We start from the raw sequence: 14,447 nt of genomic DNA, 5'->3' as shown, positions 1-14,447 counted from the left end.
GTTCAATATCCCACTATCTTCTGGTTGTACTGAAAAATAAACAGTCAGCAACTGATTTCACCTCTTTAAAAATAGGATGAGGTGGGATTCCCTCCTTCTTAAAAATGTTTCTAGAGCTACTAAAAAACTTGCATTTACAAAATAGTTGATCAAAACGTTCCTCTGGAGTATACAGGAAGGGAGACAGGGACCGCTGATAAGACCAGGTGTATGATATTAATCAGACTCGGCTTCTTTCTCTGCTGCTTCATCGGGGAGGCTGGACTCTCCTTGTTTGTAGTTTCTCCGTTTTCTGCAGGCCCATCTTCTTTAGTCTCTTGTTTAGCCACTTTGGCCTGTTTTCCCTTTGCTCCCCTTTCCCCTTTTGTTTACACTTTTTGGTCTGAAGATTTATCCTTTCCTGCCACCTTTTTTAGCTTGTTTCCACGTTCTCAGGAGCTGGTCTCCTCTTGGGCTCCTCCTTCGCTGACCCCTGGGTGGATCTGACCTTCCTCTTGGGCATCGTGGAGGCAGGGTGGGCATGTGCCAGGTGCGCCAAGAGCCTTCACAAAGCTGGGCTGCCTGGCCACTGCCCAAGCTGCTGGGACCCCCACCATGTTGCTTCTTGTTCTCTTTCTTGCTCTTGTCATCTCTAGTAGATCCTCTCCAACGTGCTCTCCTAGAGGTCATAACTGGTACTACACCGTGCTGTGTGGTCTGGGAGAGGGAGGTCTTAGGAATTTGGACTGGGAGATTTTCTTGTCTAAATAGGCTTGCCACCATTGCAAGCCTAATGCCTAATCCATTGTGTGGTCCCTGGTTGACCCTTAGCGATTGTTGATTGAGTGAATGGATGATTGGGCTGGGTGTAGAAGTGTGCTCTGAGTCTCAACATGAAGTGTGTCCTGTATCAACATCAGCAGTCTGAGGAAGTTCCAGGTCAAGGTGCAGTCTGGGTGGCAAGGGGGAGGAGCCCTCCAAAATCTGGTCTCATCATTTCTCTAGATCTAGGGACATTTGGGCTAGGGACAGAGAGGGGACCCATCTGAGCAGTAGCCGTCAGTAACTTTTGACTTTCTTCTGAAGAAGCTTTCCCTTTAAAGAAGCTTTGGTATTGTTTGTCACCTGTGTCAGAGGATTTTTAGGATTGTAGACTCTAAAGGCTATATGAAATGAAAGAGAGAGCATGAAAGTTAGAGTTAGGGACCCTGACTTCATGTAGCTTACAAGTCCTGAGCTCAAGCAAGTAACTATCCCTGTCTGAGGCTGTCTCCACATCTGTTAAGTGGGGATAAATAATACCTGCTGTACTTGCCCTTTAGCATTATTATGAGGGCCAGATGGACTAATGCACGGAAGGTACTTTCAAGCTATAATGGATAATATTAAAGTACGGAACTGTTATGTTTCTTTGGACACTAGGGAGAGGAGAGGGTGGGAGGGAAGAAAGACAGAGGCCTCACTTTCTTAAGACGATTTCGTCACCTTCTACTGATACTGGTTTCCCAGAAATCTTGCTTCCTTCTCCAGGTATTTTTCCATGGTTGTTAGGGATCCCAAAGTAAACCCTGCCACCAGCATGAAGTCTTTTCACTGCCCAGGTTTACTCCCAGGGTAGATAACTCCACTGCCATTTCCCGACAAAGGTTTTCCTTTAAAAATACGGAGAAATTAGCCTGAGACCCATTCTAGTAAGGAAAAAAAATAAGGCTAGTTTTGCTTTTTCTGATAGTTAAAATAATAAATGTTCATTGTAAACAATTTGCAAGGTATAGGGAAAGAGAAGAAAAATATCACCCATAATCCTATCACCCAGTAGTAATATTTTGGTACTTTTGCTGATCTTTTGTCTTCATTAGTATCTTTTTGTCTCATATGAATGGAAAAAGGGTCATGTGGCAGAAATTCCAGGCAAGTGTGGATTGGCATGTGGCTGATGCCTAAGAAAAAAGTAAGCCAAGTCCTGGGACCCTCAGAGGCATTTCATGAGAGGTGGCATGGTCTCCGGCCAGACTTCTTTCTACTTGTTTTCTTTCTTTTTGCTTTCTTTATCTATAAAATGAGGATCATTGCTGTCTCAAATGATAAGATTAATGAATAACTTTTTAAAGCACAGTATCTGGTACGTACTCTGTGCCCAGGAAATGTAAGTTTCCTTTCTATTGGTAAGAAGTGAACACTGCCAGGCACTGTTCTAAGTGCGTTACACATATTAATTCATTCAAGCCTCACGACCATCCTTTGATGCAGGTGTTAAGATTATCCTTACTTTATAGAGGAGGAAACTGAGACACAAGAGGTTGAGTGACCTGCCCAAAGTCAAACACCTACTAGGCGACAGAGCCAGAATAGGAACCCAAGCATCTGGGTGCGGAATCTACATTGTTCATTCACGTTACAGCCTGCTACTCACTAGAGTTGTTTTAAGATCAGACTCAGTGTTTACAGCTAGGGCCAGATGCTCCAGTGGTAAAGATATCACCAGTTTAATATAAGCCCTTGCATGAGGGCCCTTGATTTTCTCTTTTTTTTTTTTTTTTTTTTGCGGTACACGGGCCTCTCACTGTTGTGGCCTCTCCCGTTGCGGGGCACAGGCTCCGGACGCACAGGCTCAGTGACCAAGGCTCACGGGCCTAGCCGCTCCGCGGCATGTGGGATCTTCCCGGACCGGGGCACGATCCTGTGTCCCCTGCATCGGCAGGCAGACTCTCAACCACTGTGCCACCAGGGAAGCCCAGGCCCTTGGTTTTCTTATGCACTTGCCCTGGGCTAGCTATGTCATAGGGCCCAGTGGGTGGAGGGACTGAAGTCAAAAGTAAATCCAGAGCAGATTAAATATTTAATAGGTAGGTTAAAAGATCTGGCTAATCATTTGGCTTTTTCCCCTACCCACCCTTTTCCAGTCTCCGTGCAAGACTGGCATAGAGGTCACGGGCTTAAGATCTGGAGATAGTTAGGCTTATGGTTTCAGAAAGAGTCAGAAATATGCTGACTGTCAATGGTATAAATTGTACACTTGATCCATTTGGGAGGTTTCAGGGGAAATCAAGTGAGAAAAAGCATCAGCAAGAGGAACAGGAGGTACAGACAGACACAGGGCCGAGACATACAAAGCACATCTATGCATGGCTGAAGGGTTATGTATGGCCCCCCTGTAATAACCATGCTGCCAAACCAAGGTGGGTGAGCAGAAAGAAGAGGGTTTTGAGGACAAGTAAAAGGCATGCCTGTGATGGAACGCACTGGATAGGATACAGGCCTGAGAGAGTGCAGTGTGAACAGCTTCCTAGATGGTAAGTAATCATTTGAAAAACAAGAAAGGAGAGTAATGAAGGGGCAGTGACCCGAAAGGTTAAGTCTAAATACATAGGTACCAAAAGGCCAGCAATAGAAACAAGGAGCTTTTAAAGAAAGGGCAATTCATTGAGAATGTCTGTGAAACCTTTGATAAATGCCCAGTCACCAGCAAACGAAGAACAGATACGTTAGGCTAAGAACACAAATCTGAACCCAAGGGCATCAGTTCTTAAAATCTTCCTCTGCACACTGAAGAAGCGAGAATCCAGGCCCTCTCCACCTCCCAGAGACTGAAGGGAAGAGTGCTGGGGAGCCTGAGGTGATGATACAAGAGGCCTGCTAACAGGATGCAGAGATGATGGTGGGACCAGTTTCCTGCGTGAGGGATGCAGAGTGGCACAAAGAGAAAATAGAAACCTAGGAAACCACGAACACGACTTTTCATGAAGCAAATTGTGAAAACGAATACACGCAAGCACCCAGCCTAAATCCGAAGGAATTTCTCCAGAGGGCTCTGAGGATAGCTTAGCCCTGTATAAATGCACTTCTGTCTGCTTGATCTCAAAAGGCATTCTGGCTGCTTCGAAACATAAGGCAGCAAAACTGCGCTGAGCTGCACCAACTGTTTGTTGAAGGGCTTGGCCAGTGGTCCCCCAACACTGCTCTCTACTCCACGAAAGCAGCTGTTGATGACAGGGACCAAGAGTTAGAGCCGAATTCTACTTTCACAAAGAAATCGACTCACAACCTTATGTAGAAAGTGACTACAAGAAAAGAGATCCCTACCTTCCCCAAAACATGTATTGTAAACAATTTAATGCCTTTAAGAGTTGAAGGGCATAGAGCTCCACCTTGGATGCATTACACAATTATTCCCTTTACAATCAACTATGATTCATTCTATAAATCTGTGTTGTGTGCCTCCCATGACCCACCCACTGTCTCAGGCCCTGGGTGTGTAGTGGTTTAAAAGCACAAAACCGAAGAAAAGTCAGCCATGGGCCCTGACCTCGTTGCACTTATTGTCCAGTACATACCGTGTGCAAATGAACATTAACATGCGGCTCCAAGTGCAACCAAGGGAAAGACCAGGTGCCGGGAAGAGGCTCTTTGAGGTGGATGAAGCCATCTCTGAGGAGGTGATGTTCGAAGACTGAGGAGGAGCCAGCCAAGCAGAGAATCGGGAGGAAGACTGTTCCAGGTGGAGGGAACCTCATGTGTGAAGTGGAGAACTTGGCAGGCTTGGGGAGGCCAGGCCAGTGAGGACAGGGCAAATGAGAGGGGAGATGTTAAAGGGTGGGCAGGAGCCAGGTCACTGGAGACCTCACAGCCAAGTTAAGGAATTTGGATTTCCTCCAGAGTGCATGGGGAAGCTACACAAGTTTTATTACTAGAGATGACGTAATCCACTTACTTTTTTTAAAAGGTAGTGCTGGCTGCTGGGTAGGTGCTGGGTTGGTGGGGACAGGAATGGATGTGGCTGTCAAGGAAGCTGTTCCTGGATAAAACACAACCAAAAGGACGAAACTGCTGATTCTGAGAACCAAGCTCTTCCTAAGGTTGTAACAGTCCATGCTAAGGAGATAGGAGCCCCCTTGCCCATCCCCATTTAAACGCAGTAGAAAGCAGGAGCGCAAGGGATCTGGAGAGACCACGATATCGGGCCCAGCCCAGCTCTGTACGTCTTTCTCTCCAGCTTCCCCGGACCCTCCCCAGTTTTCATGGTGCTCAAGAGAGCTACAGGAACAGGATGATCCAGAACTTTTTCTTCAGTATTGGCTGAAACTCAGTTCAGAAAGCAGTTAAGGACTCTATTAAAATACCAAATAGTGAAGCAGTCCATATATATTCATGAATTATGAATAGTGAGGGCTGGGAATATGAATGTACTCGTCATAGAAAGTAGAAATACGTAGGTGTTTGGCATGGATCTTTTGTTTCTTAACTATCTGGCAAAGAAAGATGATACTGGGATAGTGGATCACAGTCTTTTTTTTTTGGGTGTGTTGGGTCTTCGTTTCTGTGCGAGGGCTTTCTCTAGCTGCGGTGAGCGGGGGCCACTGTTCATCGCGGTACGCGTACCTCTCACTGTCGTGGCTTCTCTTGTTGCGGAGCATGGGCTCTAGGTACGCAGGCTCAGTAGTTGTGGCTCACGGGCCCAGTTGCTCCACAGCATGTGGCATCTTCCCAGACCAGGGCTTGAACCCGTGTCCCCTGCACTGGCAGTCAGATTCTCAACCACCAGGGAAGCCCCACAGTCTTTTTTTCAGCCCCCGTTAAATCTTCTCAAGTCAGCTCAGATTCCTGTTTCCTCACTCATAGTTTGTGATGCTGAGACTGGAGAACAGCAAGAAACAATATTAAAAAGAGCCTTCAAAAACATCTCATTAGTTTTGCCAACAAGATTCACTATGGAATTTCTTTTCATTAGAACATGTGAGTTTAAAAATGTGTATTTGTTGTCCAGGTTATTCCAGAAAAGGAGTGCTCTGGGCGCTGGTGGTTCTTCCTGCACTCCTTCCAACCTGTTTCCTCCTTGGTGTTTTGCATCCAGGCAGCTCACTCAGGAGCCAGCCCATCCAGGGTTGGGGGAGGTGAAGATTAGCAGGGAGGCTGTGCTGTGACTTAGCCTGGGGGCCGCCATCAGCAACCATCAACCCCAACCCTGGTTTTATGAACCCTCGTACCCAGTTGTTAACGGCAGCTGGTCCCCTGGAGGGCATTGCTGGGGTGCTCATCTCTGCTAGGGTTGAAAAGGATCATGCACTGAAAATCCTTAAAAAGATAAGACAGTCTCCTGTTCTTGCTTCCATCTCCTTCACATTTGCCTGCTCTTCCTGCCAGGCCTTCACTCCAACAGCTTTCACCCTGGACTTTCTGTCCCCTGGTGCCTCCCAGAGAGGGGGGAGGGGCTAAGGAAAGAGAAAAGGGCTCAGCCATTGTGCAGGAAGGACAGAGCCAGCAATTGTGGTTTAGGCAAAAAAACAAAAACAAAAAACAAAGAGGAAGTTATTAAATGCCACAATGTTTTTTTGAAAGCTCAGGCCTGGTCTTTATTGTTTTTCCCCAGCAGGCAACGTCAGGGTCTAGAGGAGAGCTGGAAAGGCAAGCTTGGTGTCAGAATGGATTCTACCAATGGGTGGTCTTGGATGTGCTGTGTATGTTTGTGTCACCTTTATGTTCATGTGATGATGAGATACCTTTTTTTTTTTTTTTGCGGTACGCAGGCCTCTCACTGTTGTGGCCTCTCCCGTTGCGGAGCACAGGCTCCGGACGCACAGGCTCAGCGGCCATGGCTCACGGGCCCAGCCGCTCCGCGGCATGTGGGATCTTCCCGGACTGGGGCACGAACCCGTGTCCCCCTGCATCGGCAGGCGGACTCTCAAGCACTGCGCCACCAGGGAAGCCCTACCTTTGTGTATACTTTCCACCTCAGCTTAAGCCTGATGGCCATTGGGGTTGGTGCCTCTGAGGGTTGTAGAAATCCTAACTGGAGACCCCATGATGAATTCTGCAAAAGGCTCTGACATGCTAACTCTGGACAAAACTCTTTTTGCTGTTATTTCCAGCATAAATTAGGTCTTTTTAATTGTGTCTATTTTACATGACATCTTAGCTGAAAGGAGCTCTAAAATGAAGGTACTGTTGAAGACAGTCATGACAAGGATTCGTTAATTAAGCACATACCCCATGTGTAGGCACTATGCTAGACAGTTAATAGACATTATCTAGAAACTATAGCAACTCTGCAGGATACATATAATAACAGGAGCTGATTTGCTGAGGGCCGAATATGTACCAGACTCTAAGTGCTTTATCTGAATTAGTTTATTTAAGTTTCTCAACAAACCTATGAAAGCCATTGGTCCTTTGCACCCATTTCAGAGACGAGAGAACAGGCACAGCGTGGCCGAGGTACCGAGCTGGTCAGAGGGTGAGGCCAGGACTCTGCCTCAGCAGCAGACTCCAGGGCCAGGCTCCGACGTTGCGTGCTGTGCCTCTCTTCTCACATTCCCCATAAGGAGCCTGAGGCTCAGTGTTTACATTCCCAATGTCATTCAGCTCACAAGTGACAGAACCTCAACCAGGTCTTCAGACTTCAAGTCTAGGGGGATAGTGAATGTATTCAAAGCCAGGAATCTTAAATTTGGTGAGAAAAATAATGTAACAAAGGAGGTAACAATGCTTAGATAAAACTAAAGATGAAAACTGTAGCTTAGAAGTAGAAACTCCCTGCTGACTGCCTGGTCATCTCCTTGCCTGTCCTGAAATACAAAGAGATCAACACCATTCATGACCCCACCCCTTCTCAGCCAAGGCCAATGCAGAGGAGAAAACAGCAGGCACTTGCGCCTTCTCCAGATGCCTGCTTACAGGAAGTGGTGCAGGGGCTACCAGTTGGCTCTCAAAGACAGACATGAAAACACACCACTGGTACCCAGTGTGGCAAGCCCTCCTCAGAACCTGATGCAGGGGACAGACAGTCTGATCAAGAGGAGGCCTTGAAGGTGCAGTCAGGGTGTTTGGAAATTCAGGAGCCAGGACTCTCCTCCGGAGAAGAAATATATCTGTTCCCATGGTGGGATGCCCTGGGCACTCGGGGCTTAACATTTTTCTCTGCCTGCCTGGGAGTATGGAGGGAAAGCACTATGGGAATGGCATTAGGGACTGTGTGTGGGGTGGGGTTAAGTGGAGACACAGAAGGCTTGCCTGCAGCACAGTGGAATCTAAACAATCTGAAATAGCTGGGCCTCAAGAGCTGGCATGTGCCTCTGAGCTGCCACCCACTGAACAGAGAGAGGGCTGCTGCACTGGAGGATCGCTCTCCTTCCAGCGAAACTGAGACAGGAGGCCGCGGGGACTTGTCTCAGGGAACCACCTTCTTGGACAGTTTGCTTCAGTGAGGCCAGTTTTTCACTTACTTACCAATGGCTACTGAGTTATAGGAGGGTTCATCTTCATAACAGTCAATATATATTTCTTTCCCCCTTGGCTGGAAAAAGCTGGTATTCTAAGATTGGGAAGTGCACTTTATTGCTTCCCAGAAACACAGATAGGGGAGGATGAAGACCCCCAGGAGCGCATTTGCCTTCCTTCGGGCAGAGCGCCTAGGTGGGTGCAGGCTTAGACCTCTGTGCTCAGCTGTGCTGCTCTCCTCTAACCCCAGGGTTAATTCTCATGCATTTTCCAGGTCGGATTCATTCGTGCCCCCTGCCCATGAACACCATCATGCTCAACTTCCTGTTTTCCTATTTTTGCCAGAGATGCATGTGCAGACCCGGACCCTGCAGATACAGGCACCTCTGAGTCCTTCGGCCCAGAGCACCTGACCTCTGACCCCCAGCACAGGAAAGCAGCATGGTCAGGAGGGGTTAAACTTCGGCTGAAGCACAGGTAAGAGGCACGGAGGGCTGCGCCGAGCGGTTCGGAAGAGGGACTTGGCTGCTGGAAAAGGGAACTGGGGGCAAGGCTGGTCGAGAACACAGACGAGTGAGAGAGCTAGGAGGGCCCAGACGAGGGGGTCAGATGGAAGCTCGGGGTTCAGAAGGGTAACCACCTAATGATAGTTTTCAAACTAGCTTCTGAAGAAGCACCAAGTTCCTTGGAGGTAATCTGGGGGTCCCTCAAATCATTTGATGCAAATATCTTTTTAAAAATACATTGACAACTGTATTTAAAGCTATAATTAAAAACACTAAAAGAGATACACCAACATCTTACACTTTGGAAATAACTAATGCGTTACATTTTACAAGATTGATTCATCTTTGAACTGATATTCACTGAACACGTCTCATCTCTAGTTGAGGAATGTCCTGAGATTACAAAGTTGGTCTAATAAAAATTTGCAGCTACTTATCTGTGCTTTCTATGTGCTAGGGCTTTGCATACCTCATCAAATTCTCACACCAGTGCTGTGAGGTTTGCACTAGTGTAAAGGCATCTCGTTAGGAGGTGGTGGATTCAAATCCAGGCAGTTTGAGCTCACAGCCACTCCACCCTATTGCCTCAGCAATCGGCATAACAGAACCTACTTCCTAGGACAACTGTGGGAATTCAATGAGATAAGGTATTCAGCACTCAGCACAGAGCCCGCTCTGGGGGAACAAGAAATAAATGTCAGGTGAAGTAAACATTAGGTGGTGGTATAATGATGTTCTGGTTATCATTCCCATCATGCCTTTCATCACTGTCACATAAGTCTGTGTGCCAGCATGAAAGGCAGTATAATATAGTGAGTAAGATGGGGTTGGGGGGGGTGTCTGTGGAATCAGCCTACCTAGAATTCAAATCTTGATTCTGCCACTTAATAGATAACTACAGGCAAGTTATTTAAACTTTGTTTCCAATCTATAAAATGAGTTTAATAACTAATCTACCCCAAAGAGTTGCTGAAAGGATTGAAAATGCTAATATACATAAAACACTTAGAGTGGTACCTAGCCAATCATAAGCGCTCAGTAGATGTTGGTTATCATTGTTGTCAATGATCCTGATTTCAGTTTGGGGGGGCGTGGCTCTTTCATGTAGACATGTGGGCTTGGATTAGAAATAAATAAACATTATAAACTTAGATTTATGCAGTTACCCATGTTTATGGATATGCAAATATACATTAAAGTATTTGTTATATTTCCTGTAATCCAACAACACTTGTATATGGTGTCTACATTAAGATTCTTTGTAAGGTTTTCTTTGAAAAAAGAATTCAAAAGAAGTTTGAACATACCAGTTGAGGACAGGCTGAGATTTGCAGAAGGCTCCATCTATAAGAGAAGCAGCTGGCAAAAGGTTGCTCCAGGGACAGCCTGAAGAAGAAGAATCCCCAAGGTTACTGCTATTCATTTCAGCCTCCTAGGATCTTCAAAATGTAGAGGATCAGAGCCTTTTATTTAACAAGACTCCAATGAGGTGTGTAGGTTAATGTAGCATCAGTGCCAAAGTACTTTAGGCCAGAAGTCATAGTTAGGAAGTTATTGCCCTGGCCTTGGTGGACAATGATCGAGACTTGAACTTAGCAAGTGGTGAGGGGACAAGAGATGAGACAGATTTGGTTTGAATTTAGGAGACAGATCAAGAGCAGGTGAGGGTGGGGGAAGAGAGATTAAAGAGTGTGACTGCTAAGTTTCAGCCATGGGGCACTGGGGTAATTGTGGGACCATTCTCCAGAAGGCAGGGAGAGCTGAGACTAGGTGGGGCTAAGAGCGTGAAGAGTGGAATCACACAGACCTGGGTTTGAGCTTGAAACAATTGAAATATTTCATAAAACAATCCTTAACAGTTGGATGAAACAAATGAACCTCAGTGTATGTCCAGTTGGCATCCTAACCATGCAGAGAAAGATTGTCGTCATAACCGTGAAGCGATTATCTTTAAAACAAGCTGGGGTTGCCCTCATCAGTGTGGTCAAAACTGGCTCATGATGCTGTGTCTGTATGAAGGGAGACTGTAAGGGAGCAGATAGGAAAGCAATTTCCTTTTGAAAAAGTCATGACCTGGATGTTGCATACCTCACGCCTGCTCATGTCCTATTGGCTGGAATTTTTACTCTACTTATACTCTAAGAATTTTACTTGTGTGTGTCTTGTCTCCAAAAGTATATCATAAGCCCCTACAATAGTCCACCTCATAACTCTTCCCTATGCTCTGAGGTCTCTGCAACCCAGGTTTTACTGATGTTGGACTAAACTTGGAAATTGGTGTGGTTCTCATCCAATTTATTTGGATCCCAAATCCTGCCCCTTTTGTTTTTTACTTTTTATTTTGAAACAATTTTAGATTCACAGAAAAGCTGTGAAAATAGTCAGAGATTTCCCATCCACCCATCGCCCACCTTTCTCTAATACTAACATCTTTGAAAACCATAGTGTAAATATTAAAACTAAGAAATTATCATTGGTGTAATACTATCAACAGACTATAAGGCTTTATAGATTTTATTCAGATTTCATCTTTTTTCCCCCCCGCTAATGTCCTTTTTCCATTCCAGGATCCTACGTTGTATTTAATTGTCATGTTTCCCTCATCTCCTCTAATCTGTGATACTTCCTCAGTCTTTCCTTGTCTTTTATGACCTTAACACTTTTGAAGAGTATGGGCCAGTTATTTTGTTGAATGCCTTCTATTTCAGTTTGTCTGATACCATCTCATGGTTGGATTGAGGTTGAACATTTTTGGCAAGAATACCACAGAAGTGATGTGTCCTTCTTAGTGTGTCCTCTCCCAGGTTACATGGTGTCATTGTTTTACTACTGGTGATGTTAACCTTGATTACCTGGTTAAGGTGAAGTTGCCAGGTTTCCTCACTGTAAAGTTATTGTTTGTCTCCTTGTAAACGAATACATATCTTGGGGGGGAGATAGCTTTGAGGCTATACAAATATTCTGGTATTCCTCAAACTTTCTCCCACTGATTTTAGCATCTATCCACGGATATTGTCTGTGACAGTTATTCAGTGATAATGTTCTAAAGGTGAGTCTGTATTTCCTTCATGCCTTCCACATTTATTAATTGGAAGTCGTCTGTAAGGAAGAGCTGTCTCTTTCCTCCACTTATTTATTTATCCAACTATTTATAGCAGTAAGGACTCCTTCCTATTATTTTATTCTGTGGGTTATAATCCAATACTGTTATTTATTTTATTACTCAAATTGTTCCAGCTTTGGCCACTAAGAATTCTTTCAAGCTGGCTGTGGTCTAAGTCCTGTTTTGAAATATGGGAAGGGGTGAGGTGCTGATGTCTTTAGACCGAGCAGACATGATGTGCTTATCATCTTAGGAGTCTCACAGGTGTTGAGGTGGAAGGTTAGTAGTGGGCACTGAGCAAGTCTAATTCATGACAGGTCACAGAAGCCTACACCGATTTTGAAATTGAAAAGGGCCGGGATCACCTCATGAGCTAATTCCAAGTCCAGTGGGTCATGGGTATGTGTAGCTCCTTTTTCATGGAGAAAATAGCCAGAAAGGATTTTCTCACTTATTTATAAGAAAAAGGAAAGAGCAAAAGGAAGAAACTCCCCTCCACCCTCACTCCAGGTATATATAGAGACCAGCCAAACCACCAAGGTAAAGAAAGAGAGAAGCTCTCAGTGGTCCAGGGCTTAATATTCGCACACATCCAATCCCACCTTTCCTTTTTTGCTTGGATCCCTGAGTTCTCTCTTGTCTGACTTGTCAATAGGAGTCCTATGATCTAACTTACCTCAGCAGAACTTCTCCCTAAAATCTGTCAAGCCTCAGGCTAGGGTAGTTCAATGAGTTAGTTCAAGAGACAAAATGTTCCAGCTTAAAACTCAAGATTTTCCAAGCCAGTGCTTTCCTCCATGAACTTCCTGTCCCTTCCTCATCCTCCACCACCAGTCACCACCGTCATTATAATGACCATCTCATCCAATCAGTAAGCACTTACCATACATGGTGATATGTGCTCTGTAAAGTAAGTTGAGATGAATGGATCATAGAAGCTCAGGCTTTGACTCTTCATTCATCCTTATTTGGGCAGCAAGGTTAGCAGCTGGCATTTGCACTTCCACTGGCAGTGAGTTCTGTCCCCGTCCTCCTGACTTAGTGAGCTCAGGGCAGTGTGTCTCAGGAAGCCTCAGTGGATGTTGCTGTAGGACCTCCTTCAGTAGCCTCCAAAGGGTGGAAAGCTTAAAGCAATCAACACGCATTTTTGCAGACAGAGGCATTTTTGCACGGAGGAGGGTGCAGGTTTAGCAGAGAAGATCAATTACAAAGGAAACTTCCTGATTGCAGTTTGATGCATTTTATCAGCAGATGATTTTTCTTCCTTCCCTCCTCCTCCTGCCCACAGAATAGAATTCTGGCATTCCCAAGCTGTGTGCTATTGTCTAAAATGCTGGTTCTTCTCAGGGAAAGCTACTAAGGGTCACTTTCTCTTCTTCCCTCTTAGAGAGCAGGAATTGAATTTTAATTGGTAATCTACAGAGGTGGCTGGGAATGAGTCCCTCCCACTTGCACGGAGCTTAGTGAGTTCCAGGCGGTTCAGGCTGTCTGATGGGAGTTGCATGGAATCATTGAGAAGCCTTTGCAGCCCAGGGAGGAGCAGAAAGAGCAGTTAACAGGGTGAAATGGCTTTTTATCCCACTCCTGAATATGACATGCAGTTGGCCAGAGGGTTGTTATCTAGGATGATTCTCTTTGCCACAAGGTTAAGCCCACTATTATGTTAGAATGAGATTTCGAATCTTGCATTGCAGGATTCTCAACTGATAAGCCTTTCACAGATACCTTTCTGATGTTGTGCTATATCTATTTATAAAGAAAAATTAATAACCAACCACATATTAAATTTAAGCCCATTTCTCTAAATTGTCACGAAAATTCTCATTATTTGAGCACCTCGGGTAATTCAGTGTACTATTAATATTTCTGTTTGGGAATTTTCAATCATTTTCTCTCATATATACAGTCACCATATTTCTTATGATGTACGTATTTAGAGTGGCTTTATTTATTTATTATTATTTTTTTTTTTTGCGGTACACGGGCCTCTCACTGTTGTGGCCTCTCCCGTTGTGGAGCACAGGCTCCAGATGCACAGGCTCAGTGGCCATGGGCTCACGGGCCCAGCCTCTCCGCGGCATGTGGGATCTTCCCAGACCGGGACACGAACCTGTGTCCCCTGCATCGGCAGGCGGACTCTCAACCACTGCGCCACCAGGGAAGACCCTAGAGTGGCTTTTTATCTCATTCAGATTAGCAGTTGCTTTTTGTTGTGTACTTCATGGTTTTGCTTCCCCATTTCCCCAGGAAATTACAAATAAACAATTTCTTTTTCTCACAAGGAATGGCTACTTATCTATGTACTAGTAGCCAAGTTCTCTATTCTCATTGCCAACGTTTGTATAAAGAAATGGAACCTGCAAATGTAGTTTCAATATTAAAGAAAAGGTATGGTCTTCTCATTTACTTTGAGTTTACATGAAAAGAAGTGTGTATTGAGGTTGCTGGGTATACAGTATTTACCTCCATCACAATTGAAGGTTTATTAATTTATTTTATTTATTTTTGCTGTGTTGGGTCTTCGTTTCTGTGCGAGGGCTTTCTCCAGCCGCGGCAAGCCGGGGCCACTCTTCATCGCGGTGCGCGGGCCTCTCACTATCCGGCCTCTCTTGCTGCAGAGCACAGGCTCCAGACGCGCAGGCGCA

At 45.3% G+C, this 14,447-nt stretch overlaps 1 protein-coding gene across 5 annotated transcripts in view; it reads left to right on the top strand.

The window, feature by feature from the left end:
- The window catches only part of SHROOM3 (shroom family member 3), a gene marked incomplete at its 5' end in the record, with an annotated part of 329,672 nt that overhangs the window by 260,975 nt on the left and 54,250 nt on the right, over nucleotides 1–14,447 (top strand). For all 5 annotated transcript variants that reach the window (XM_082611413.1, XM_082611414.1, XM_082611412.1 and 2 more), the window contains one exon: nucleotides 8,539–8,670. In XM_082611413.1, the coding sequence (XP_082467539.1) occupies nucleotides 8,539–8,670 (132 nt within the window). The remainder of the gene's footprint in view (nucleotides 1–8,538; nucleotides 8,671–14,447) is intronic.

Source organism: Mesoplodon mirus (genome assembly GCF_964341445.2).
Source record: "Mesoplodon mirus genome assembly, chromosome: 2".
NCBI classification, from domain to species: domain Eukaryota; kingdom Metazoa; phylum Chordata; class Mammalia; order Artiodactyla; family Ziphiidae; genus Mesoplodon; species Mesoplodon mirus.
This window is presented reverse-complemented; position numbering and strand designations above follow the sequence as displayed.